This window comes from Cicer arietinum, chromosome 1 (genome assembly GCF_000331145.2).
Source record: "Cicer arietinum cultivar CDC Frontier isolate Library 1 chromosome 1, Cicar.CDCFrontier_v2.0, whole genome shotgun sequence".
Lineage (NCBI taxonomy): Eukaryota > Viridiplantae > Streptophyta > Magnoliopsida > Fabales > Fabaceae > Cicer > Cicer arietinum.
In genome coordinates, this window is record NC_021160.2 from 34,845,161 (window position 1) to 34,872,804 (window position 27,644).

The following is a 27,644-nucleotide window of genomic DNA, read 5'->3' on the forward strand; positions in this document are numbered from 1 at the left end:
AAGAATTTTTCAAAGTATTTTTTTTCCCCAAAATATAAAACATCTTTCTCCCCCTTTTTTCATCAGACAAAAAGACTTGAAAGTGAAACTTGGATTTTTTTTAATAGAATGAAAATAACATAAACATAAAACTTGAAATTTATCTGAAGTATGAAACTAAACTACTCTAAGGTTAGCACAACATCAGTTAAGTAAAAGAATAAATTTTAGGTTTTTCTTGATGAAGTCAACTCTATCTCTAACTAGTGGTTTGGTGAATATGTCAGCCCATTGTTGTTCGATGTCTACAAACTAGATAATAAGCACACATTTTTGAACAAAGTCCCTAATAAAATGTTGTTTGATTTATATGTGTTTAGCTCTAGAATGGATTATAGGGTTTTTGGTTAGCCAAATGGTAGAATTATTGTCACACTAAATGGGAATGTTCGGTTCTAGGATTTTGTAGTGTTTTAGTTGATGTTTCATCCAAAGTAGTTGAGAGCTAAAACCAATTGTTGAAATGTACTCAGCTTTTATTGTTGATATGGAAATTGTGTTTTGTCTCTTACTTGATCAAGATATTAAGTTGTCACCTAGAAATGTGCAGTTTCCACTTGTGCTTTTTCTCTCAAGTTTATCTCCAGCATAATCATAATCACAATACCCACTTAGTTTGTACTCAGAACAATTAAATGTGATTCCCTAGGGTCAACTTGAAATCTTGCACACACACACACTAAACATGATGTTGAGTCTGGAAGCAGTAAGGTAAGGTAGAGATCCTATCATTCCTTTATAGGTTTTCTGGTCAATTTTTTAGCTTGATTCATATTTTTTAAATGAACAAGTAGGGTGCATTAGTGTAACTATAGGTTTGCAATCACTCATCTTAAACTTCTTGAGAAGCTCTTTTGTATATTTAGTTTGATAAATGTGTATACCTTTTTGACTTTGTTGAATTTGTATCCCTAAGAAGAACTTAAGTTCTCCCATCATAATAATTTGAAATTCAAGTTGTATCAATTTAGAAAATTATTGGCAAAGAGTGCAATTAATAGATCCAAAAATAATGTCATCAACAAAATTTGAATAATAACAATGTCATCTCATATAGATTTTCTAAAAAAGTGTATTATCTACCTGTCCTCTTTCAAAGTTATTCTTAAGAAAGAAGTTACTAAGTCTATCATACGATGCCTTAGGTGATTGTTTTAGACCATACAAAGATTTCTTAAGTTTAAAAACATGATTTGGAAATTCAGAACTTTCAAAACTTGGGGGTTGTTTAACATAGACTTCTTTACTTATATAACCACTTAGAAAAGCACTTTTAACATCAATGTGAAATAATGTAATGTTATTATTTGCGAAAAAAGAAAGTAGGATACGAACAACTTTGAATCTGGCCACTAGAGGAAATGTCTCAGTCTAATCAATTCACTCTTGTTGATTGTAGCCTTGTGCGACAAGTCTTGCCTTGTTTCTGACCACTTCACCTTTTTCATTTAGATTGTTTCCGAAACCCACTTGGTTCCAATAATGTTCTTCTTTGGTCTAGGTACATGATCCCAAACATCGTTCCACTAACTTTTTCTGCATTGGAAGAATCCATCCATCATCTGCCAATGCTTCATCAACACGGGTAGGCTCAATTTATGAGAGTAAGCCAAACAAAGTGGTATCTTTTAGTGATGATCTGATCCTCAGAGGATCAGTTGCACTAATGGTTAGAGTTTCAGGATGAGATGACTTGTACTTCCATCCATATCTTCCTTATGCCTTATCTTGATTGTTTCTAACTTGGTCAGATTCATCCTCTAAAGATTTGTAATCTTCTTATGATTTGCTTGTATCCTCTGATTTTTCAAGTTCTTTGGTTTATCTGCATCTGCTTCCTCTAGTTTCGATAAACCTGCACTATCATTATCTTTCTTTGACTTTTCAAGGTCAAGTTGTTTGTCATCAAATTTAACATTTATGGATTCTTCCACAATACGAGTTCCCCTATTAAACACTTTATAAGCCTTAGATCTTTCATTGTATCCACTGAAGGTACACTTTTGAAAATATATAATTGAGTTAGTGACTAATATAAAATACTGATGTTTTATTTAATTATTTTTTCATTTAAAATATTGTCAAAATGTGATAATATTTTAATTTGATATTTTGGAAAATATCATTTTAATGGCAAATAAATAAACCAAAATAAGTGTGTAATTAATTGGGTCTTGGGTAAAAAAAGATGCAGTAAGGAAATAAAATTGGTTCGATGAGTTAGGTTCTTTAAAAAAAAAAGGTCAAATACAACCTAATATAATATGAGAAAGATAGTAGAGCTACCGTAGAAAGAAAGTGGAAGAAATCAGAAAATCGACATCGGTGTCCCACGACTGTCCAGAAAACTTTCTTCGTTTTTGTCCAAAGACACATAATATGAAAAGGAAAATTGAATACTTACTCGTTTGTTAAACATAAAGTTAGTATTTGGAGATTTTCTATGAAGGCTAAATGTTTGCATGTGGAATTTGTTGGTAGTTGCACTGCTACACCTCTCCTTACTCTTTCTACTATTGGAAAATCTTTTGAACTTTCATATGATACTCTTAATTTGTTTGGGGAAATTGTCTTGTTTTAAAAATAACCTTCATTTGTTTATGATGAAAGGAATGTTCATAAGGCTCAACTTGCTTTAAAGTCTTTGGAAATACAAAGTAACTTCTTGTATGTCACCAATTCCAATCCGAGGAAGGTAACATTGGTACTTTATGTCAATTTCAAGAGGTATAATTTTTTCTCTATCTTGAAAACTCCTTATATTTAAAATGAATATGTTGGAATGTTGAATGCAAAAAGTGGAGTTGCGCTTCACTTACTTGGCACATTTGGTGGTTTTTCATAATTTCCATTTAGTCCCATGGTAGCGTTAATATTGTTCTTCATGTCTTTGAATTGTAATTTTCTTCTTGTAGGTTATGTTTGAGCTAAATTCAAGGTCAAATTTCTTCTAAGAATGAGGACTTAAAATTAACTAATTATAAGGAAAAACAAAGAATATTTCAAGTCAATACTTTATAACAGTTTTTTGTTTTATTTGTATTTAATTTGAATTGTAATAATTTTAGTTAAGTGGTGTAAGCCTAATATGAGTCTAGAGAATTGGCTTTTGGTTTATTTTAGGAATAAGGTAAATTCTTCTTTAAATACCTTATAAGAGTCTCTTTTTTATAAGTTTCAAATGAATTAGAATTTCTCAAATGAGAATGATGAGTGAGTTAGGTCTCCTATTTGAGTTCTTGGATTAGAATTTGCTTGAATCTTATAAATGACTTCCTTACTGTTGTGGCGATTCCTCATTGACTTATCAATCTTCTAGATTGTGGTGCTTTTCTTCTTCATCTTCTCCATCTAACTCATGTTTATTTATTTCTTTTTCCTTTTATTTTACCACTTTGTTCTAAGAAATCACTTGGTAGATCATTCGTCTCTTCTGAAATCAACTCAAATGCACATCAATTTTGCTATTGATACCATGTTAGTGAAATTCATACTCAATATTCATATTACTAAAATACTTCATTTATTGATTAGAATATGCTCTTTCGTTATCTTTAGATTGGTTCTACCTTTCTGTATATCTAAAGAGAGAACCAAAGAAGAAAAAAAAGACTCAGAAAAACAAGTCTAACTTCCTAAACAAATCTCCTAAGAAAGTGGAAGTCTGAGACTTTATCAAACTAAAATAATACAAAACTAAGAGGTGAAATTGGAATTTGATCGATTGTAGATGTAAAATTGCAACACAGTCATCAATAAGGATAAAATCTAGATATGAATAAGGGATTTGCGAAAGGTAGTTTTTATTTTCAATCTTTGAAACGAAAAAATAAAATAAAAGTTTTAAAAGGTTAACAACATGTGATAAGTTAAAGAGGTTAAAAAATGAGATGATGTGGACTAATGAATCAGAGTGTGTTAGAGGGTGTATTCTTAATATTTCTCATGATATTAGTTGCATTCTTTTCATTTCTTCATCTTTCTTACATAATAGAAAGAAAATTAAATTAGAAATTTATATAATATCATATAATTAATTTAATAACAATTAATAATAATTTCTAAAAAGTGAACTAAATTAGAATTTATCGCATTGTAGGATACTTGCTAAAAGAATGTATCAAGAGTACCTTTTTGAGGTTTAATATAAATTTCAAATTGTTTATTTCTTTTTTATTTTAGATAACAAAAGAGTTATTTTTTAGGCAACATATTCAAACAACTAGACAACATGTTTAATAAACCAAACAATAAATATAATAAAATAAAGAAAATTATATTATACAAATCAAACAAATTTTTTTGATGAATATATACATACAACAATAAGATGAAAATAGCACTTGACTACTGAGTTTAAACCTTTAATTTAAATCATTATTATTCAAATATATGGATATACTATTAATTACTTAGTATAAAATATAAATTTGATGTCACTAAAAATTGATAGCACCGGTGGTCACCCATCCCAACAATGCTCAAGGCTATCAATGGCCACAACAACTAAGGGCCATTGTTTCGGTATAACAAAGGCATAATTGTTCTTGTGTCCCTTAACTTAATTTTAGGTAATATTTTAGTATTTCGTCTTTTATTTAATTTTAAGTAACAATTCGATCATTTATATCTTAAAATGTCAACGATTTTATCTTTTCTTTAAAAAATTTTAGAAAATTCCTCAAAATCTTCAAACAAAATCCATAAAATTCAATACCAATTTCAAGAAAAATTCATATATTCATCAAATGCTTAACTTAAATATTCAAATAAACTCATATTTCCATCTCCAACAACATCAAATAAATAATAAAAATATGAGTCTATTCGAAGATTTAAGTTATAAATTTGATGAAATTTGTATTATATTGAAATATGATAATTAATTTTATAGGTTATGTTTGAAAATTTTGATGAATTTTTGAATTTTTGTAAAAAAATGATAACATTGTTGACGTTTTAATATATAAAGGATCGAATTGTTACTTAAAATGAAATAAAAGACTAAATCGAAAAAGAAAAAAAAAGATAAAATACTAAAATGTTACTTTAAATTAAGTTAAAAGACTGCATAAGCAATTACACCTATAACAAAATAATCTTATATTGCATAGGAATCGAGGCTAAGAGAAATTTATAAATACCATTCTTATGCCTCTCTATCCACATTATAAACTATTTACCTATTATTGACAATGTTTTATATGTTGTCGGATTAAAACAAATCTACTTAACATAAGTCAATTGTGCAATAATAGTTATGATATTTCCTACAGAAATAGGTATGTGTACTTAGAAGCAAAGGGAATCAATCTATATTTTCACAACTATCAGAAAAGATAATGTATATACAATTAATTTACACAGACTTGCCAAACAAAAAGTCAAGTTCCGCCTATCTTTTAACAATGAAAAATGGAGTTAAAACAGAATATTGGGTCACGCTAGTTTTAGTTGATATTCAAACTAAGCCCGATTAAAAGTACCAATTTTACTATTTATTATTTATGTTAGGCATGTGAGAAAGAGAAACAAATAAAATCTTCTTTGAAATCAAAACAAATTGTTTTCATTTATCAACCTCTAGAACCATTGCATCCAGATCTATTTGAACTCAAAAAAAATAGGATCCTTAAGTAAGAAGAAATATCAATGAATGCACTATATCATTTTTTATATTTTATCTTATTCATATTTGAGATTGATTTTGTCTAATGTGAACAATACTTTATAAAGACTTAGGTCCTTAGTCTGGATCGATGACAACTATTTTGTTACAAACAAATAATGTCATTTGAAAATAGAGACTAAGAATAGTAAATAAAAATTAATTATATTTGTCTATTCACTGATGTGTCTTTTACTAATGAAAAAATTGTAAACTCTCATATATCTTAAATAAAATGGAGTGATAAAATAAAAACCTCACGTTAAGAGATAATCAAACGGAGTATAAAATAAATAAAAATATCTGACTTATGCTTTTGAGTCCTTGCCTAAAAGCGTGTTTGGGATTGTTAGTGGAGCTTTGGTTTCAAACTAGTGGGAAAAAAAGTATTTATTAGTAGATTTAAATAAAAACAAATGTAAAAAGAGTCATCAATTTTTGTGAACATACAACAAGTTCTAGCATACTCAATATTACAATTTTGGCGGCATGTGCATGTTTCATTGATATAATTCTATACACATAGATTGTTAAAATATCAAGTAGTTTTTTTAACTATCCACAAATTAAAGTTATTTTTAATTTTCACGACACTTCGGCCTCAAAATCCTCAAACATTATATTTTATCGACATATCACCTCATTAAATTAAGAATGATAATATTAATTTAAGAATCAAATCAAGGTATAGAGTCAATTTTATTTATTTATTTAATGTGAATATAAAAGGTACTTCAATCGATTCAAACTAGAATCCGAAAAATCATCTACAATTTGATTTGTAATAGTTACTAAATTGAAAAGTAGAGAAGAAAAACAAGAAATACAGAGACGATATAAAATATTAAATTTCTAATTTTTGGTACAAATTGAAGAATTCTTAATTCTAATTCATAGGCTACTCAACTAAACAAAATATTTTGAAACATTCAATAGCATTTTGGACTCTGTTCGACTTCTTCTTCATCAAGAGTATTTTCAAGTCGACGATCCTCTTCTTCATTTGATTCAAGAAGGCTAGTTATGCCTAGGTAATTTGCATCTACGCTCAATTTCGTCATCTTCGCTCAGTTGATTCTCAAATTCAACATCAAACTTGTCTTTTGCATCATTGGTCTCTTCTTGTTCGTAGTATAATAATTTCTTGCAATAATTAATGATCATAGCAAGATCATCGCTGAATATATTTGATAGAGTAATTATCGATGCAGCGTCTTCAGATTTGTCAATGAGTGATTGTACAGTTTCTATCATCTTCACAATTTTGGGTTCTACCTTCAAAACCATCGGTTGTTTTCAATATTATCATATTTGATGATTTTGTCACTTTGATATATCTTCTTTCATTGTTATGACAAAAAAAGAGAGAGAAAGAATAATGAGAGAGAAGAATTAGTATCTTAGATTTTGGGGTGAATTGAATTTAGAAGCCTTATTTATATATAGACAAATTGAAAATGCAAAGGTTAGGTGTGGTTAGTATACATTATCTTCTAAGATTTTTTTAATTTACTATTTTAACAAATTTTGTACTATATCGTTTATTTTTTAGACAAATCTTTTAAGATTTTTTTCTTCATAAATCGAAAAAATAACCTGAGTTAAAAACAATCGGCTTTAATAAATTATAACGGACAAATTTTATTAGTATTAATAATAACATCAAGTTTTGTTTAGGTTAATATTCTGTTTACACCTGTTTTTACCGTACACCCAATCCACACTTAGAGCATCTCCAACGGGAGTGAAAATGAGTTCGTTCGTGTAATTACTTAACTTCCAGTTTTTTGTGGGTTCACCGTTGGAGTTGTGCCAATGTGTCATCACGGTACTGTCATGAAGGAACGGTGCTTCATAGCAGTTATTTTTTTTTTCTATCTACTTTCATAATTTAATAATAATATAATTATAACCGCTACCTTTTATTAATTTATTAATAATAATAAATTTATCATTTTTTATTAATTTATAGCCGTTAACTTCTTTTTAATTTATTAAATAATAATAATTTTGTAATCATTAGCTTTTTTTAGTTAATATACCATTGTTAGCCTTTTTTTTCTCTTTTAATTACGATTGTTAGCTCATTAATAGAAACAATTTGTTACTCATACTTTTTCTTCACAATTTTTGTTACAGAAGTTTATTAAAATTTTTATTAACGTACTTTTTTATTTATTTTTCCATTTAAATTAATATTTTAAGTTATAATAAAATTAAATATTAATGTATAAATTAAAGTAATGGAATATAATATAATTTTTTAAAAGTTAAACCGTAAAAAATGAATGAGTTGATTTAGGGTGATGTGACATACTAGAACTTGAATTATGTTGAGTTCACTATTCGAGTAGAAAATGAGTGAATTGCTGTGGCACAGTAGACTCTAGTCCATATTGAGTTCACCGTTGGAGATGCTCTTATTTATGTGGCAATTTAATGCAGTCACCCAATAAAACAATAAATTAGAAAATAAAAAGAAAGAAATTAAATAAATAAAAAAAACAAAAAACAATTGCGAGACTTCTTCTCACCGTAGCCATCGGTCAAAGCTCGCCACCATCATCGTCGTCGTCACCGCCACCGTCACACATCCCAGCGCCGACACTTGCCATTTTCAGAGTGAGAGTGATCTATGACGAATTCAGAACTTAATCTCTCATCCGTTCAGTCCAATTTCTCCTCCATTCTCCGACCACCGTAACGGTCACGACTCGGCCTTCTTGTGTTCGCCACCGTCACGGCTCGCCACCATCTCTGTTTTATTTTGTCGAGGTATTCTTCTTCATTCTATTTTTGAGTTCTACTCTTTTGTTGTTGAGATTCAATTTATTTTCATGACATTGTTATTGAGATTTCCTATGATAATACATCTGCTAAATGAATCCTATTTAGATCCTAAAATAAGGGGCCATAATCTTCTCAGAATCCTTATGTATGTGCTAAAAATTGAGAGAAAAAAAATACAATCAAAGAAGAGCTTCTTAACTATGAACTTCTTAGTTTACAAGGGAAAGACAACAACATGCTAAAGTCTATTAGCTACAGACAAAGAAGAGCAAAACAAAGACAAATCTTTCTCACAACTTACAAATTATCATCTTTGGATAATTTTGTACAACCCAAAAAGCCTAAGATTAAAACGGTTGCTGTTAAGGTTAAGAAAATTGTTAACTCTTTTTTGTTGTTTATGAGAACTGGTTCTTTTAGATCTTGTAATTCTAAGTCTGCAATTTCTGTTATATTGCCTCTACCAATTAGGAGGAAGACTCTTTGAGATGGTGATTTAATTTAGTTTAATTTATTTCTTTTTGTATGATAATTATATGTTTCTATTGTTTTCAATCATTTCAGTTTTTTACTGTGTGATTGATTTAAGAGAAATAAGCAAAAAGTATTAGTAGTAGTTTTAAATGGTTGATGATTAGAGCTTGCTTATCAATTGTTATGTAAATAAGGCTTCATCTAATATCTATGTTTTTACCATTTACTTTTATCTATGGATCCATGAGTTTGTGATTGAAGGACCACATCTACTATAAATTACTTTTATCAGTTGTTGTCGTATCACATATGCTATGCTTTATTAAACTTTAGATGAGGATACCAAAAAAATCGGAAAAAAAATTGAAAAAAAATATCAAAAAAAAATCCTGCTGAGTTCAGTGTTATTCCTATGCATATTAATTTTTATTTAATTTCTATTTAATTTCTATTTATGTTGTGTTATTATTTATCCCTTTCAAATGTTTTAGAACTGGTTCTGATTGGGTTTTTAAACATTTGTCTCATTTCCATACTTTATGTAGGAAAAATTAAGAATAAAGCTTCTATTTATGTAAGTTTTATGGACAGATGTGTTTAACAATTAATTTTTCATTTTTGAGAGATCAATGTAAAAAATGGGGAACGTGGTATTTTTTTAATGTATTTAAATATACGAGAGGTGTGTGTAGGAAATTTGGGTGCTGTATGTAGAACCACCCATCGAGGTGTAGTTATGGGACACCAAGTAAAAGTGATATGGGGCATTCGATCTGACCCTGATTAAAAGTTACATTTCCAGTAAGGTGAAATGTGAAAAAGTTAAACGGTTGAGGCAACAAGCATCAGCACCTGCGAATTCCGATTAGGAAAAGTCACATTAAACAGACGCTGTTTTGCTTTTTGAAACTAATAATGAATTTTGGTTCAATCTTATACTATATAATTTACGTTTTTAACGTGTTTGTAACAGAAACAATTTGGTTTTTTGTGAAGGTAAGAGGATGGAGGCAGAGCTGGTGTTACCTAACTATCTCAGTTTTAAGAGAATTCAAATGTATGACAAATACCCTAAAGGTCAATCCAGAGGCAGGCACTGGAAGCATCTTAAGCAGATTATTCAGGCTGAAAATTACCAGAATTACCCTCACGATGAACCCAATTGTGAGTTAAGAATTTTAATTGTGGAATTTGTGTTTCTTTGGAATTTTAACTGGAATCAACATTGGTGGGCTGTTTGGAAACAATTGTGTCGTTGTTTCACTGTAGGCAGAATGTTTTCTTATTGCTGGCACCCTGTGATACAGGATCTTGTTTTTACATTTTAGAGGGAAAGTAAAAAGAAAAATTACTTTGTTTTTTCTGTTTTGAACATTAATTTGAAAGAGATAAAGTTGGAGATATTTTTGACGATGATAAGGAGGTTAACTGTGGGGAGTTTGGTTTTGGAGTATGGATTTTCAAGTGCACATCTTTGCCTTACATTTGTTGTGTGTTAAGATTGTTTTTATGGTTTCTCTAGTTCTTTGTATCTCCAATACACCGGTTGCAGAGAGATTTTGACCAGCTTTACTGCGCTCTTAGGCTTCTTTACTTTCTTAATTTTGTTATGTGTATTTTCTCTTTTGGTGGATATGTTCTCCTCTTCCTTTAATTGTATTTTTTTCCCCTCTAATAATAAATTTTCTTTCATTTGAAATGTATATAAGCAACAATTGAAAGAATTTTAATTGTTTAGCCTCAATATGGAGAATTTTAATTGTATATGTGCCAGTTTTTGTTGTTGTTATGACTTACATGTGGCTGCCTTCTATGTTAAAGAATCTTATTTGGTTTTGTTGGACTGTCTTGCAGATGTGAATATTGAGTCACCCCCTTCTATGCATCCTTGCAAGAGAATTTGCGATATTACAGGCTATGAAGTAAGTAATGTTCTTTATGATTCTTGTTTGGTGGTGTTTACTTGCAAGAGGAAGTGCTTTTCATTTGTGGAAGAAGTTTTCAAAATCTCTATTTAAAAGGCTATTCTCACATATTTTTATTTTACAGAAATTATGAAACTAATTATATTCTATTAATCTATTCTATCTTTTTTCTTGTCACTAGTTATACGTTAACATCCTATTGAATCTGTTGATAGCATTAGAAATTGAAACTTAAATAATCACATATATCTTGCTTTTTTTTTCTAGCATTCAAATCTTGTGATTTTATCTTCTAATTATTTGTGGTGATCAAAAGAAATCTTCTACCTGCATTGAAAATTTTGCTAGCTACATCTTCTCATAGAACTATTTATTTTCATCTTAGGATTCCCGGTAGAGTGCTCAATCTACCGTTCCTTAGCATTAATTGCTTTTTCCCCGCATAATCCTTGTATATTTTTCTCATCTTCATGCCCAGAATTAAGTACAATACCGTCCTCAAGATTTCAAATGAACAATAGGAGATAATGAGATTAAATTGTATATATCTTGTCAATATTTGGAAACTGAATGTTTTCAGCTTGACCTAATTTAAAAGTATAAGTTTGGTTGAGATTTAGCATCTTAGTTGATAAATCTCTGAAATTAAGAATCATTATAGTTGGAAAAGGTGGACAGTTTTGAGACAAATCTCAAATTAATATTTTGATGATAAACTAAGGGTAAGTAAGATTATAATTATGATTATGTGCATGTTGGTATTTGATATGTTTGCTTGAGTTTGTTAATCAAGATAGGTACCAAGAAAATCAAAGTAGATCATAATAAAAAAGAAACAAAACCAAGTCAGAAAAACGAAGAACGTTCTTGACAGTTTTAAAGGAAAATGAAGAACGTTCTCCACAAGTTCCAGAATTTCAAAAAGTAATCAGATTAGATTCAGAACTTGCAGATTCGTTTTAGTAGGTTCTCCAAAATATACAAGGATAGATTTCAGTATGAAGATCACTCCAAGAGGCAAGACAAAGACTATAATTCATACGTCATTAAAACAAAATAATTCTCCAAAGTTAAAGCAAACAAGAAGCATAAAAATTGACAAGTTTGGACAGAACAATCGTGCAATTTTTAACAGTCTGTACATGGGTTGTAAAGCATGAATAACACTTCACACATATATGAAGTTAAAGTCAAAACTTAGTTGCCACAAAGCAAAAACGAAGATCGTTCTTGATTTTCAAAAAGCAAGACTGCCCAAATCCAAAAACATTCTTGCTTTATGATTGATCTTATCCACTCACTGCCATATGACAGCTGGATAACTCCCAACGAAAAAATGAGTTGTCATAAGCTCTCTTGAAGCCTATAAAAGGGACTTCAAGATGAAGGAAAAGTCAGAACTCAAGAAAGCAAGCAATACTTCATTTACAATCATATTCGAAATTCTTTGAGATTTTCAAACATCTTTCAAAGTTCAGTTCTCAATTGGCTATAAGTTTCAATCACTACTAAGTTTCAAAATCAGAATCCATTCTCAAACACGAGTTAAACATATTCAGATACTGTCATACTCCTTAAATTATTCTTCTGTAAACTCAAGACTATTGTGTTGAAATAACTTAAGAAGTTTTTGTAAAAATCCTTTTATGTGTGTGAAAGGTAGTGTGTAAATCATTTCTAAAGATTGAAAGGTAGATATGTGGAAATCCTTTCTAAGCTAAAAGGTGGTAAGTTGTAATAGATCAAGATTGATCTGCAAAAGTTGTGTGAAAACCAAATACATTCTTGCTTTGAACACTTAGTGCAAAATCTCACATTTGTGATGATTGGACATAACCCATATTGGGTGAACCAGGATATATCTGTGTGTTATATCTCTTCCCTTATTTGTTTACTTTCAGTCTTTCAATTATCAAGTTAAATAGATAAGCTAAACTGTTAATTTCAACTAACCAAGAACGTTCTCTGTTTTCTGATTCTAGAACCAAGAACATTCTTTGTTTTCTGCTTTGTACAACTAAGATCAATCTTGAGTTAATTTTTACCAGAAATTTTAAATAGGTAAATTTACAATTCAAACTCTTTTCTTGTAAATTGCTACTTCAATTGGCATCAGAGCACAATCTCTAAAATCAACACCTAAATAGTGTTAGAGAAAAGATCTAGAAAGAAAATGTTAAAAGTTAAGTACATTGCTGAAGAGGGTTACCAAATAGACCACCCTACTTTGATGCTTAGATTACTATTTTTGAAAAAACAAAATACAGTTATTTCTAAAATCACAAGACACAGGTATGTGGTGCATCATTACAGAAGGAGATTTCACGCTAAGGGTCGACCAAAATGATCCAACATCTTCTAAAAAGAAAGAAACATATTGGACAATAGAAGAAAAATCTGAGGTACTTCTAACTCAAAAGCTCGATTATTCCTATCATGTGCTTTAAGCAGGGAAGAAAGTGAGAGAGTCGATGAATGCGACACTGCAAAAAATGTATGGGGCACACTACAAACTCACCATGAAGGAGCGAGTCATGTGAAAGAAACAATGATCGACATATGCATAAGAAAGTTTGAATTGTTTGAAATGAATGAAGGAGAAACTACTGACGAAATGTACTCTAGATTTACAACTATTGTAAATGAAATGCGATCCTTATGCAAAACATACATACTTTGTACAAGATAGAGTAAGGAAAATCATGAGATGCCTCCCAATCATTTGGAGACCAATGATAACAGTCATAAGCCAAGCCAGGAACCTCAACGTACTCGGATTTATAGGAGTTAATTGAAACATTGCGAGCACATGAGGTGCTACTGATGGAAGACAAACCAAAAAAAAGACAAAACAATTGCCTTAAAAGTCTCTCAAGAAAGTGTGTCACCACAATTAGAAGAGAAAATAGAGGAAGTTGGACAGGAAGAACCAGATAAAGAAATAACTCTTCTTATAAGAAAAATCCAAAGAATGACGAGAAGAAGGGAGCATATCAAAAAGGGAGCATATCAAAAAGGGATTTCCAAATAAGAAAGAAAATCTCAAAATTGAGGTAGATAAAAGGCAAATTACATGCTTTGGATGCAATAAACAAGGATAATACAAAACTGAATGTCCTTTGAACAAAAGAGCATCAAAGAAATTCCCTTTGAAAAAGAAATCAATGATGTTGACTTGTGATGATTCTGATGATTCAGATTTAGAGGAAATAGAAGAAGCCAACATATGCTTGATGGCAAACACAGATGAAACTGAGGTAATAAACTCTAAACACTGCATTTTATGTGAACAAATGAGAAATGAATTTGATAATTTGCTAAATGACTCAAATATTCTTATCCAAAAATGCACCTCTTTAAATGAAAAGTTTTACAAAGAAAAAGAGGAAAAAGAAAAAACTCAGATTATGAATGATGGACTTAAGAAAATCATTCAAAATCTGAAAGAATCATAACTCAAAAACTTTGATGATGAAAGACAAGAAAGTAAAAAATGTTCTGCAACACAAAAGAAGAATGTTCTCCTTAAATATGAAGTTGAACTTCTTAAAAATGATTTGCCTAAATTCATTAAAGCAACTGAAACTTTTCAAAGAATCATGGGTTCTCAAATGAGAATTTTTGATAAAGCTGGTCTTGGTATTGATAAAACACAACGATATGAAAATTTCTTCGTACCTAAAAGAAAAGAAGAAAAATGCAAAATCAAATGTTCATATTGCAGTAAAGTTGAACATCTCGAATTTGCGTTCTATTTTAAAAAAAAGGGACGAAAAAATCAAGAACAAAAGGAATTTTAAAAGGGAGGAACGTTCTACAGAACCTGTCCTAAGAGATTTGAAAAAGGAAGAACGTTCTCTAGGAAGTTCGCAAAAAGGAGAACGTTCTGGAACAAACACATAACTTTCTCCAGAAAGTTTAAAAAAGGGAGAACGTTCTGCAGGCTCATCCAAATCAGTGTAAAAAACATTTAAAACTCAGATTTTCAAATCTTTTCAAAGACCAACAACAAGATGTTCTCACTGTTCCAAGTTTGGGCACCCTGAGTTAAACTGTTATTTTAAAACTAACTCCCAAGTGATGTAGCTAAATATCACTAGAAAATGGATTGAATAGGGATTTTGTTGTTAAAAAGGTTTTTCACGTGTTTTGAAAAACTATCCTCTAAGGGAGGATGCGAATCACGAGGATAGGAATTTAAACCTTTGAATTTTAAGCTGAATAAAAAAGAGAGGGAATAGACAGTGACACACACAACATTTACACTGGTTCACACAATGAAGGCTACATCTAGTCCTCACACACTTGTGAGTTTTTACTAATGATCAAACTGATTATCCTCTCACAGAGGTTGATTACACTTTGTGTATTCTTTAGCCTCACCAAGCTTACAATCTTGTTTCTTACAAGTTCCAAGTATTTCCAAGTGAAACTCACGTGGAAATTACAAAGTGATATGAGTATGATTGCTTCTCTTTTCTTAAACACTTTTTAAAAAGATATTTCAAAGATCTAGTGAAGGATTATAGAAAGTATAAGGAGATGATGAAAATTGCTCTTGATAACTTTAAGATACTTGATCTTTTTATGTAATGTTGTGTGTTTGATAATGGAGAGCTTCATGCCTTTTATAGAGATCTTGTAGTGCTCTTTTCATGTGACAAACATCTTATGACCGTTGGAGACTTGATCAAAAAGTCCAAGGTCTTTGATCCTAATTACAAAACTGCCATTCAGCTGTCCTTGGACATATGCCGTCCATCCTCGTGCAGGAAATTCAACCCTCCTAGGTACTTGGTCATGAGATGTCCTTTTCTCTTTTCATTCTTCAAGACATGTAAGATTGTATTTTTTACTTTTGTGGGCTACAACCTTTTGTAAGTTGAAGTGCTAGGTCGTTTTCAACTTTTGAGAATGATGTTGACTATAGATCCATCTTCTTACATCGTACTGGCCATCCTTGTACCTCGTACAGCCCATCCTCGTACTAGTTAAACCTGGCCTTTGACCTCTTTGATTAAAAAACTTTATTTGTTCATTCTTGGATATTGTTTTAACTTCTCATCATGACTAAAGATTATGGTTACAATGAGGATGAGTATTATGCATCTTTGAAGGTTATCTTATCAAGGGTTCATCCTATCCTCCAGTTTTGAAAACTTGATGTATTGAGTCAAATTTTTCTCCTTTTAATTTTATTGATGATTAACCTGTTTTCTTATAAGAATTCACTCAAAAGCACATATTAGTCATTAACTTCAATCATAATTTCTTAAGTAATTTTATTATTATTAAAATCATTTGAGAGATATTTTGTCTCAACACCAAGGACCCAAAATCAAGTGGATACCTAAAGTCAATATAACACCTTATGCAGGTTGGATGTCAAAATATGGGTTCTATTTTGTTATAACACCTTATACCTAAAGTCAATAATTTTGTTATTATTAAAATCATGGGTGCTATTTTTAAAACAAAAGGATGATGCCTTTACTGCATTCAAAACATTTTGTAAAAAAATCCAAAATTAAAAAGAATCCAACATAATCTCTATGAGAAGTAATCATGGAGAGGAGTTTATTAATGCATATTTCAAAATATTTTTTTGATGAAGTTGGTATCTCTCACAATCTATCTTGTGCAAGAACTTCTCAACAAAATGGAGTTGCTTAACGAAAAAATAAAACATTGCAGGAGATGGCAAGAATAATCTTAGAAGAATCAAATGTTGAAAAATATTTTTGTGCTGAAGCCATCAACACTTCATGCTACATGTTTAATGTGTATCAATAAGAAAATTCATAAACATAACACCCTATGAAATTCTAGAACTTGTGGAGAACTTTCTTTGTTTTGCTTTAAAACTGTCAATAACATTCTTCGTTTTTATGACTTAGTATTGTTTCTTCTTTATTGTGATTTGTTTTGATTCTCTTGGTACCTATCTTGATTAACAAACTCAAACAAACATATCAAATACCAACATGCACATAATCATAATTATAATCTTATTTACCTTTAGTTTATCATCAAAACATTAATTTGGATTTTTGTCTTAACAATCTCCCCCTTTTTGATGATGACAAACATATTGAGATTTTAATTTTGATTCTTTTAATGATCATATAGAGCATTTTAGATAAAAGCTCGCCCTCAAAATGTTCTATCCTTTTTGAACCAATATATGAGTTTCATTTATGAAACAGTAATCACTAGTTCATACTTAATGGTTAAAAAAAAAATTTCATTGATAAAGCAGTAGTCATTAGTTCATACATAATATCATTGATTTAAAGCTATAATCATCAGTTCATACACAACAACAACAAAATTATAGAAGTTGTTATACAAAAAGATATTACGAAGTACATGATGTTTGAAATCTAGAGTATACTTCTCCCCCTTTGTCACAACAAAAAGGAAGCAAGAGCAGTAGCAAAGCTAAAACGACAATGATGGAGAAGAACCCTCCCAGGATGAGGATGGCTGTTGAATTGGTGGAAAAATAGGAGGTGGATTCGGTATGGGTGGCTCAATACCAAGCTTTGGAGCAAGTTGGATTGTCATCCAGTCTCTTAGAATATCCTGTTCTTTATCCTGATGCGTCATTCTGGCTATGATGGTATGAAGAGTATCAAAAATTGCCTTGTTGAGTTTTTAGCCTTCTTTTTCCACCTTGGATTTTTTGAGAGGAGGCTGAGCACTTTTAACAGGAGTAGATAAATGAATGTTTTGAGAAAGTGCATGCAAAATGTTGACATATTGGCAAAAGATGTGTTAATCTAAGGGAGATAGCTGACATGGGTGAAGTTGTGAGGTACAGATGTATCAGATTCTTGAAAAAACAGATATTGACTAATGCCAAAAATGGAAGAACTCGTTTTCTATGGTACGACAAATGTTGGTGACATGATAGAGGTGTGTTGATGAGGCATAAGAGGACACATACGATGAAAAAACGAGTTTGGAGTAGTGTGAGGGGCAGTAGCAGTGGTATTTATTTGATCATCTTGTGGATGAATAGGGAATATTCTAGTGAGAAGGTGAACGTTCTTCAGTTGTAGGTGAGATTAAATTTGTGTGAATTAGGGTGGTGCTCATACCTCTTTCTTTTGGTTGATGATGGAGTGAAGGTTGGGTTTGGAAGTTGTTTCATATGTGAGATATTTTTTGAGGAAAATTTTGAGATCTTGATACATGAAGATTCTATAGATAAAGGACCAAAAAAAATATGAAGATTTTAGAGAAGACCATACCATAAGGAACAATGTTTCTTTTGTAGTCTTTGTTTATGGCAGAGATCATGTGATGGATGATCAAATGTGGCAGATTTAGCTCTTCTCATGGAGAAGGTGATAAATGACTAGGGCGTCATTATCATAGACAAATTCATGGCTGTCGCAACAGGGTAAAATGGAGTGTTAGCTGATACTATTGAAAATTTTAGGAAGAGGCTTTAAGTCAGTTGAGATGTAATTTGTTGACTCAATAACAAACAATTCTTCAAACACGTCATCTTGGAAATATTGAGAGCTGAGTACCAGTCTTGTCCAAAGACTGCTGGTCCTTGAGAAGGCGGATGAAGGATTTTAGCAAGGATTGGAGTTGCGAGACATATTTCAATGCCTTTAATTTTTGAGACAATGAGGGATTTATCTGGAAAGGTTTCAGCCTTGCAACAAAAAGCTCATATAACTTAGGATAATAACAGTCAGAAATTTGAAGAAAATCAGTCCAACCCAAAGCATCTGTATGATGCTTAATGAAGGTGCCTTCATACTGTAAATTTTCTAAAACGAACACACGACCAATACCTATTGGTCTCTAGCCCCATTTTTCATTGTAGAGTTTTTGGTTTTGAGAGGAAATCAGAGGGGGAATGAGAATTTTTGAAGAGGATGGTTTGTTGGATATTTTGGTTTTAGGGTTTGAAGCTTTCGTTGAAGAACGTTTTGGGTTTGGAGTTTTCGTTGAAGAACGTTGTGGGTTTGGTGTTTTATTTGGAGAACGTTCTGGGTTTTTGGCAGACTTAGGTTTTTTCAAATTTTTTTAAGCAAGAAATTCTGGAAGTGTGGAGGAGGACTTGAGTAATGGATTTGTCTTGGTTTTGGAGGGATTTGAGTTGGATGGTTTCTTTTGGGAAGAGGATTTTTGGAGTGTTTGGGTTCTTTGAGGGGTTTGGGATTTTGAGGTTTTTAAGGGTTGTGTTGATGGCGCTGGTTCTGAAGTAGGAATCTTTGGTAATGGTGTGGAATCAAAATCGTCATTAGAGATTGTGTAGATCGTTTGGTCAGTTGTTTTGGATTTGGAGGTTCTACTACCAGCGAGAATACGCATTGATCTACGTTTTGAGGATGAGGATGTCGAGCGCGTTTCTAAGATGTGGTGGAGTTTGATGAATGATGGGAATCCCGCATTGATACAATGGTGGAAAGAGGAGTTGGTGTAATAGGAGAGGGGTTGACTCTCGAGAGGAAGACATTAGGTCAGAGAACGTCATTTTTTATGAAGAATGGGGGGCGGGGTGTGTGCTGGTTTAGGTGGTGGTGAAGGTAATCGTGTTGGAGATGGTGAAGGGGATGGTGATGAAGATCATGATGATGGTGTTCTGGGATTAGGGTTTTTTTGTGCTGTAGCTTTTGTGCGTGCCATTTTTGAAAAAAAAGTTAATCGTGGACAAGGATGAAGAAGAGTGACAATGCGGGATTCCCACCATTCATCAAACTCTACAACATCTTAGAAACACACTCGACATCCTCATCCTCCAAACATAGATCAATGCATATTCTCACTGGTATTGGGACCTCCAAACCCAAAACAACTGACCAAACAATCTACACAATCTCTGATGACGATTCTGATTCCACACCATTACCAAAGATTCCTACTTTAGAACCAGTGCCATCAACACAACCCTTAAAAACCTCAAAATCCCAAACCCCTCAAAGAACCCAAACACTCCAAAAATCCCATTCCCAAAAGAAACCATCCAACTCTAATCCCTCCAAAACCAAGACAAATCCATCACTAAAGTCCTCCTCCACACTTTCAGATTTTCTTGCTTCAAAAAATTTGAAAAAACCTAAGTCTGCCAAAAACCCAAAACGTTCTCCAAATAAAACTTCAAACCCACAACGTTCTTCAACGACAACTCCAAACCCAAAAATTTCTTCAACGAAAGCTTCAAACCCTAAAACCAAAATATCCAACAAACCATCCTCTTCAAAAATTCTCATCCCCCCCTCTGATTTCCTCTCAAAACCAAAAACTCTACAATGAAAAATGGGGCCAGAGACCAATAGGTATTGGTCGTGTGTTCATTTTTTGAAAATTTACAGTATGAAGCCACCTTCATTAAGCATCATACAGATGCTTTGGGTTGGACTGATTTTCTTCAAATTTCTAATTGTTACTATTTTGAGGTTATATGAGCTTTATGTTGCAAGGCTAAAACCTTTCCAGATAAATCCCTCATTGTCTTAAAAATTAAAGGCATTGAAATACGTATCACTCCTTCAATCCTTACTAAAATCCTTCATCTCCCTTCTGAAGGACCAGCAGTCTTTGTACAAGACTGGTACTCAGCTCTCAATATTTCTAAAGATGACGTGTTTCAAGAACTGTTTGTTGTTGAGTCAACAAATTACATCTCAACTGACTTGAAGCCTCTTCCTAAAATTTTCAATAGTATCAACCAACACTCCATTTTACCCCCATTGCGGCAACCATGAATTTGTCTTTGATAATGATGCCCTAGTCATTTATCACCTTCTCCATTTATCAACTTCAGTTTGTTCCAAACGCAATCTTCACTCCATCATCAACCAAAAGAAAGAGGTTTGAGCGCCACTATAAAATTCACACAAATTCAATCCCACCTACAACTTAAGAATGTTTTGCTTCTCACCAGAACGTTCCCCTTCATCCACAAGATGATCAAATAAATACCATTGATATTGCTCCTCACACCACTCCAAACTTATTTTTTTCATGGTACATGTCCTCATATGCCTCATCAACACATCTCTATCATGTCACCAACATTTGTCTCACCACAGAAATCGAGTTCTTCCATTTGTGGCATTCGCCAATATCTGGTTTTTCAAGAAACTGATCCATCTGTACCTCACAACTTCACCCCCGCCAACTCTCTCCCTCAGATTAACACATCTTTTGCCACTCTGTCAACATTTTGCACATCTGCTACACCTTCTCAAAACACTCCTTTATCTACTCCTGTTAAAAGTGCTTAGCCTCCTCTAAAAAAATCCAAGGTGGAAAAAGAAGGCTCGGAAACCAACAACGCAATTTTTGATGCTCTCTAGACCATCATAGCCAGAATGATGCATCATGTTAAAGAACAAGCTATTCTAAGAGACTGGATGACAAACCAACTTGCTCCAAAGCTTGGTATTGAACCACCCATACAGAATCCACTTCCAATTTTTCCACAAATTCAACAACCATCCTTATCCTCATCCTCGGAGGGCTCTACTCATCATTGTCGTTTTAGCTTTGCTACTGCTCCTACTTCCTTTTTGTTGTCACAACAGGGGAGAAATGTAATCTAGATTTTAAACATCAATTAAAACAAATCTGCAAGTTCCAAAATATACAAGGATAGATTTCAGTATGAAGATCACTCCAAGAGGCAAGGCAAAGACTATAATGCATTCACCATTAAAACAAAATCATTCTTCAAAGTTAAAGCAAGCAAGAAGCATAAAAATTGACAAGTTTGGACATAACAATCTTGCAATTTTTAATAGTTTGTACATGTGTTGCAAAGCATGAATAACACTTCACACATATGTCAAGTTAAAGTCAAAACTTTGTTACCACAAAGCAAGAATGAAGATCGTTCTTGATTTTCAAAAAGCAAGGTTGTCCAAATCCTAGAACGTTCTTGCTTTATGATTGATCTTATCCACTCACTGCCATATGACAGTTGGACAACTGCCAACGAAAAAATGAGTTGTCATAAGCTCTCTTAAAGCCTATAAAAGGGACTTCAAGATGAAGGAAAAATCTGTCAAGAAAGCAAGCAATACTTCATTTACAATCATATTTGAAATTCTTTGAGATTTTCAAACATCTTTCAAAGTTCAATTCAATTCTCAATTGGCTATAAGTTTCAATAACTACTAAGTTTCAAAATCAGAATCCATTCTCAAACACGAGATGAGTATATTCAAATTTTGTCATACTCCTTAAATCATCCATCTGTAAACTCAAGACTATTGTGTTGAAATAGCTTAAGAAGTTTTTGTAAAAATCCTTTTATGTGTATGAAAGGTAGTGGGTAAATCCTTTCTAAAGATTGAAAGGTAGATATGTGGAAATCCTTTATAAGCTGAAAGGTAGTAAGTTGTAACAGATCAAGATTGATCTGCAAAAGTTGTGTGAAAATCAAGAACATTCTTGCTTTGAACACTTAGTGGAAAATCTCACATTTGTGAGGATTGTAACTCATATTGGGTGAACTAGGATATATTTGTGTGTTATATTTCTTCACTTATCTATTTACTTCCAGTCTTTCAATTATCAAGTTAAATAGATAAGTTAAAACTGTTAATTTTAATTAACCAAGAACATTATCCGTTTTCTGGTTTTAGAACCAAGAACATTATCTGTTTTCTGCTTTTTACAACCAAGATCAATCTTGAGTTAATTTTTACAGAAAATTTTAAATAGGGGTAAATTTACAATTCAAACCATCTTTCTTGTAAATCAACACATGCAAGACATGTTAATGTATTTAATATTTATCTGTAGAGTTTAATAATATTGTATTGTCTATGTAAAACTATTTTACACCGACGTTCAATAAAACCTCATAATTGTATAACACAACACTAATTTGTCACCGCAATGTAAATATAATCATCCAAACTTCAGTGTAAAACTAATTTAATTGACGGTGTATCTTCTATCTTCTCTTATTTGTAAGTTGTTTAATACTCCAATTTTATATTTCTTAATTTTTAAAGGATCTCATTTTAAAATTTACTTTACAGGTTGAGTTCTTTAGTGCACCAATTTTATAAGTGGTATATCGTGGACTAGTATTTAAAAATACTCTTAACGATAGTAGATAATGCTCTTTTATAAATAATAGCTTGTGACTCTTCTCATCTTTATGAATAAAATTGTTATTTGATTTACATGATACATTTTTTTTTTAATTTAACTGATATATTTAAGTTATTATCTCAATAAATAAATAAAAATTATCGTTAGAATTTACTTCTAAGAGACGATGTCTATAATCATTGAAATTTAAACATTTTTTAAAACTAGTTTATGGTAAACCATGATACAAATTAGAATTTGCTCTTAAGTCTAAGTGTTCGATTTTCAAGAGGAGAAAAAGTGTTACTTTCGATTTGAAGAGTGTTAATCGCTCTCTTTACAATAAATTATAAGTAACATTTGTTACTTTCGATTTTATTTATATTTTATTTCAAGGAGTAACATTTTTTTTCTTAACTAAATACATTTTTCTCCCTTGATTGTTTTTTTTGGCACCATAATACCATATGGATAGGAGGGATTGACGATGAGAACATTTCCAAATCAATGCATATGTAGCCTCCACGTCAGCATCAATGCACACATCAATTCTAAATATATTTTACGGCTTTTTTTATTGATATACCATGAAAAAAAATATTAAATACTAAATTATCACTAATTCCAAATTAAATACCAAACTACCATCATTTTTCCACTTTTTAAAATTACTCTTAGAAATCAGTTTAAGCTTCTACAATTTCTCAACTTAAATTTTTTTTTTAAAGAAGGAAGATAAATCAGATTTATGTACACCGATTTCTCAAAGTAATTTTTTTTTAATTATTAAATTTATTTTATCATTTATAAAATTACTTTTATTAGTGGTACTATAGACACGTATATAGGGAATTTGATCAATTAATAAAGATACATTCACCCGCTGAGAAATAATGCAACACATTATATTTTGTTAACATCTTTCTTAATAATAAATATATATTTTATTAATCAATAATTGTTATTTTAATTAAATAATTAATTTAAGTTTCATTAATTATTAATTTAATGAAATAATTAATTTAATTAATTATTATTTTAATGAAATAATTAATTTAAATTTTATTAATTATTTAATTAAGTAATTATTATTTTAATTAAATAAATAAATACAATGTTAACTATATATTTTATAATTATTAAATAAAATTAATTAAATGGAGTTCATAAAATAACAATATTTAATTTAATATTATAATTAAACATACAAATACCAAATGAGTGAAAAAAAATAGACACAAATTTTATTACAATGTTTTTATTACATTAATCTCCTATATGTTGTCCAGTCCCACATCGTGGTGGTCGACGAATACGGCGTGGATGACGAGGAGATGAGTTTTCTTCGTCAACTGGGGCATATGTCTCCTGAACATTTTCACTTAGTAGGTCGACATGCATCGAAGAAGTATGATCTACTTGATTAGGGAATGATGGAACACCAAATGAGTACATGTTATTAATATAATGAGCAGCCGATTCAGGCGTACCTAGGTCTGCCCCAAATAAATTATTCACAAAATCTTGATCACTTGAATGTAGAGATTGCCGGTGATCATCTTGTTGAGTTGACATGAATTGAAATGATTGTCTTGGTGATTCAAATTGTTGTTGTGTTGGGGTGAAAGAAAATGAATGACAATGTGGTTATGGCGCTTCATTTTCAATAGTAACAGGGGGAGTCGGTAGGTGAGATCTATTACGTCTTTGTCAGTGTGATGGTTGAGTTGGCTGTGCTGCAACACCACATCGTGGGTCCTGTAGTAGGTGTAGAGTTGATAGATACAAATTGGAGTTGGGTCTAAACCACACCATATACTCCTCTATTGGTATTGAGTGTCCATGTATCGGCTGACCGGTAAGACAATGACTTCGACGTTCGTTCCAAAATTGAATCCATGCAGCATGTTTGTCTTTCCAATTTTCCAGATGATTCCCTCTCATATCTTGACAGTGAAGTGTATCAATATTTTCAGGTTCATTTGGTATTTCCTGCAAAAGTCCAAACTGCAGTTTTACTCTATATGTTTGATGCCATTCAATAGTTGAGAAACAAATCAATGCGGTTTTGGCAGTCCATATCATTGAATTCTGATATGCTTGTTGTGGTATGAAATTTTCAGGACCCCTGTAAGGCATCCATATGAACTAGAGAAAAAAAGACTTATTAGTAAGGCAACACAATTATAATAAGTATAAATTTTGTTGAACAATGATTTTTTAAACCTGATAATGTTACATGTGATCAATGTTTGATCTATAACTGACAAGATATTCATATGGAGTTCTAGAATGGATTAGTCCCTTGCCAATCCATCCAGTAAAAGAATATAAAACTATTATTTAGCAAGTTTGGCAAGTATATTATACGTAATTTATTGGACTAATATGAAAAAGTTTTACCGTTTTGCTAGTGGAAATGATATCTCTCTAGTGCAATGAGGGGCAATGAACGACATGCGATACCATACCCAAGATTGAAGGAGCAACGCACATCCACCCATACATGCATAAGACGGTGCGGTTGCACGACACATTTGTTTGTATAAGTTTACCAAACAAGCTGAACCTCAACTATATAGTCGAACTCGTTGAATATGTTTCAACAGGGGGAGATACATCAAATGAACTCTATTGCAAGATTTGTCAAGGATTACCAAACCCCCAATCAAGCGTAATAGGTACGCTCTACAATGTTGTTGTACTTGCTCAACAGCTGCATTATTCGGAACATGAGCAAATGTGTCTTTCAACCATTTCAGTTTGACGAATTGACCCACCATTTGATTTTGTGGAGGAATGACACCCAAAAGTTGTTGGCATTCTTCATCCCAATCTAAAGCGCCACCTCCAGTTACTGGTCTTCCGTTGATAGGTAGACCCAGTTGTAATGCAACATCTTCAAGAGTTATTGTACATTCTCCTATTGGAAGATGAAATGTGTGTGTTTTTGTTCTCCAACGTTCTACCATTGCGGTCATCAAAGATGGGTCCACGTTACAAGATCCCAATTTTGCAACGGTCAAAAACCCAGCTTCCTCCATTCTAAAGTGGTGGTGACATTCAATCAAGTTCTACATTTTAAATAAATTTAATATTAGAGTTATGAAAATGACGATTAAAAACATGTATACATAAGATGATTACAACCACTTACCATCTCAACAATATCTCTAGATCTGTGAAGATACTGATTTCTTAAAAGAGCCATAGAGCTTGTATGTTGTGAATGTGAGAGCTTTAAAGTGTGTGTGAATAATAATATGAACATAATGACTATTTATAAAACCATTGCAATCTTATCCAAAATCGGAAACAACCAATCAATAGAGGATTGGAGGATTACGCTGACGTCATCGTACATGTAAGCATTGTCGTATCCAAAATCTGAACCAGCCAATCAGTGGAGGATTGGAGGATTACGTTGACGCCATCGTACCAAATTATGCTGATGTCATCCTACACGTAAACATTTTTGTATCCAAAATCGGAACCAGCCAATCAGTGGAAGATTAGGGGATTACGCTGACATCATCGTACCAAATTACGCTGACGTCATCGTACACGTAAGCATTATCGTATCCAAAATCGGAACCAGCCAATCAGTGGAGGATTGGAGGATTACGCTGACGTCATCGTACCAGATTACGCTGACGTCATCGTACACATAAGCATTATCGTATCCAAAATTGGAACCAGCCAATCAGTGGAGGATTGAGGGATTACACTGACGTCATCGTACCAGATTACGCTGACATCATCGTACACGTAAGCATTATCCTATCCAAAATCGGAACCAGCCAATCAGTGGAAGATTAGGGGATTACGCTGATGTCATCGTACTAGATTACGCTGACGTCATCTTACGAGATTGCGCTGACGTCATCTTACACGTAAGCATTATCCTATTCAAAAATCGGAACCAGCCAATCAGTGGAAGATTGGGGGATTACGCTGACATCATTGGGATGTTATCCAACATAATATAAATATGTAATGTCGTTCACTTATTCAATACACTAACAAATATCATTCTAAACACTTACTCATACATATCTTTTACCTATAATGGCTCCATCAGAGTTTTTTGTCCTAGTATATTATAATGGACATGTTGAGTGTAACACCCCGTTTTTCAAAGCGAGGGTATATTTTTTTTTTTAAAGTAATTAAAAACGAACAAAGAATTAAATCAGGAAATGCCTTTGGATAAATAATTGAGTCATTATAATTTACAAGCAGCGGAAAAGTTTCTCCAATTATAAATCCAAAACATTTACACAACATCAAATGGTACATGGAACCCATTCGAATAAGAAGTCAAACTGACAATATTAGTATAAATACAGTTTTCCAAACTAAAAATACTCCAATCCAAAAAGAAGGACACCTAGTTCCTATACATCATCCTAATCTGATCATCCTACCAAAAAGCTATACACCCTGAGTATCTCCACGCGCCCCGTGAGATCCTCCTAATGTAACTGCAATCACGCGTTCCCATCTCCATTCCCGTCCGTAGGGTACGAACCGGTAGGACCGTTGTAAGACCCGTAATTTTAGAGTACCATTTATGTATTTTTGGTGTATATTGGATTTTGGCTCGGAAGCTTTTAAGCCAAAGTTAATAATATTTTGGAGTTTTATAATCAAAAAGATATTTTGATGCCAATTAA

The 27,644-nt window shown here is 31.9% G+C and overlaps 1 protein-coding gene and 1 long non-coding RNA gene across 5 annotated transcripts in view; one reads left to right on the plus strand and one right to left on the minus strand.

The window, feature by feature from the left end:
* Positions 1 to 6,461: 6,461 nt before the first annotated feature.
* Positions 6,462 to 8,150, minus strand: LOC113786382 (uncharacterized). The gene is made up of 2 exons (XR_003472669.2): positions 8,025 to 8,150; positions 6,462 to 6,982 (listed from the first exon to the last, which is right to left on the minus strand). It is a non-coding gene; the product is annotated as an uncharacterized lncRNA (long non-coding RNA).
* The window catches only part of LOC101514959 (protein EIN6 ENHANCER-like), a 28,538-nt gene continuing 9,026 nt past the window's right edge, over positions 8,133 to 27,644 (plus strand). The window contains exons 1-3 of one of the 4 annotated variants that reach the window (XM_073364069.1): positions 8,133 to 9,367; positions 9,968 to 10,135; positions 10,826 to 11,073. In XM_073364069.1, the coding sequence (XP_073220170.1) occupies positions 9,976 to 10,135; positions 10,826 to 10,989 (324 nt within the window). In that variant the 5' untranslated portion in view covers positions 8,133 to 9,367; positions 9,968 to 9,975 and the 3' untranslated portion in view covers positions 10,990 to 11,073. Of the gene's footprint in view, positions 9,368 to 9,422; positions 9,546 to 9,967; positions 10,136 to 10,825; positions 11,074 to 27,644 lie in introns of those variants that run through there. The other 3 variants (XM_027334177.2, XM_004488445.4, XM_073364198.1) reach the window with 3 other exon arrangements.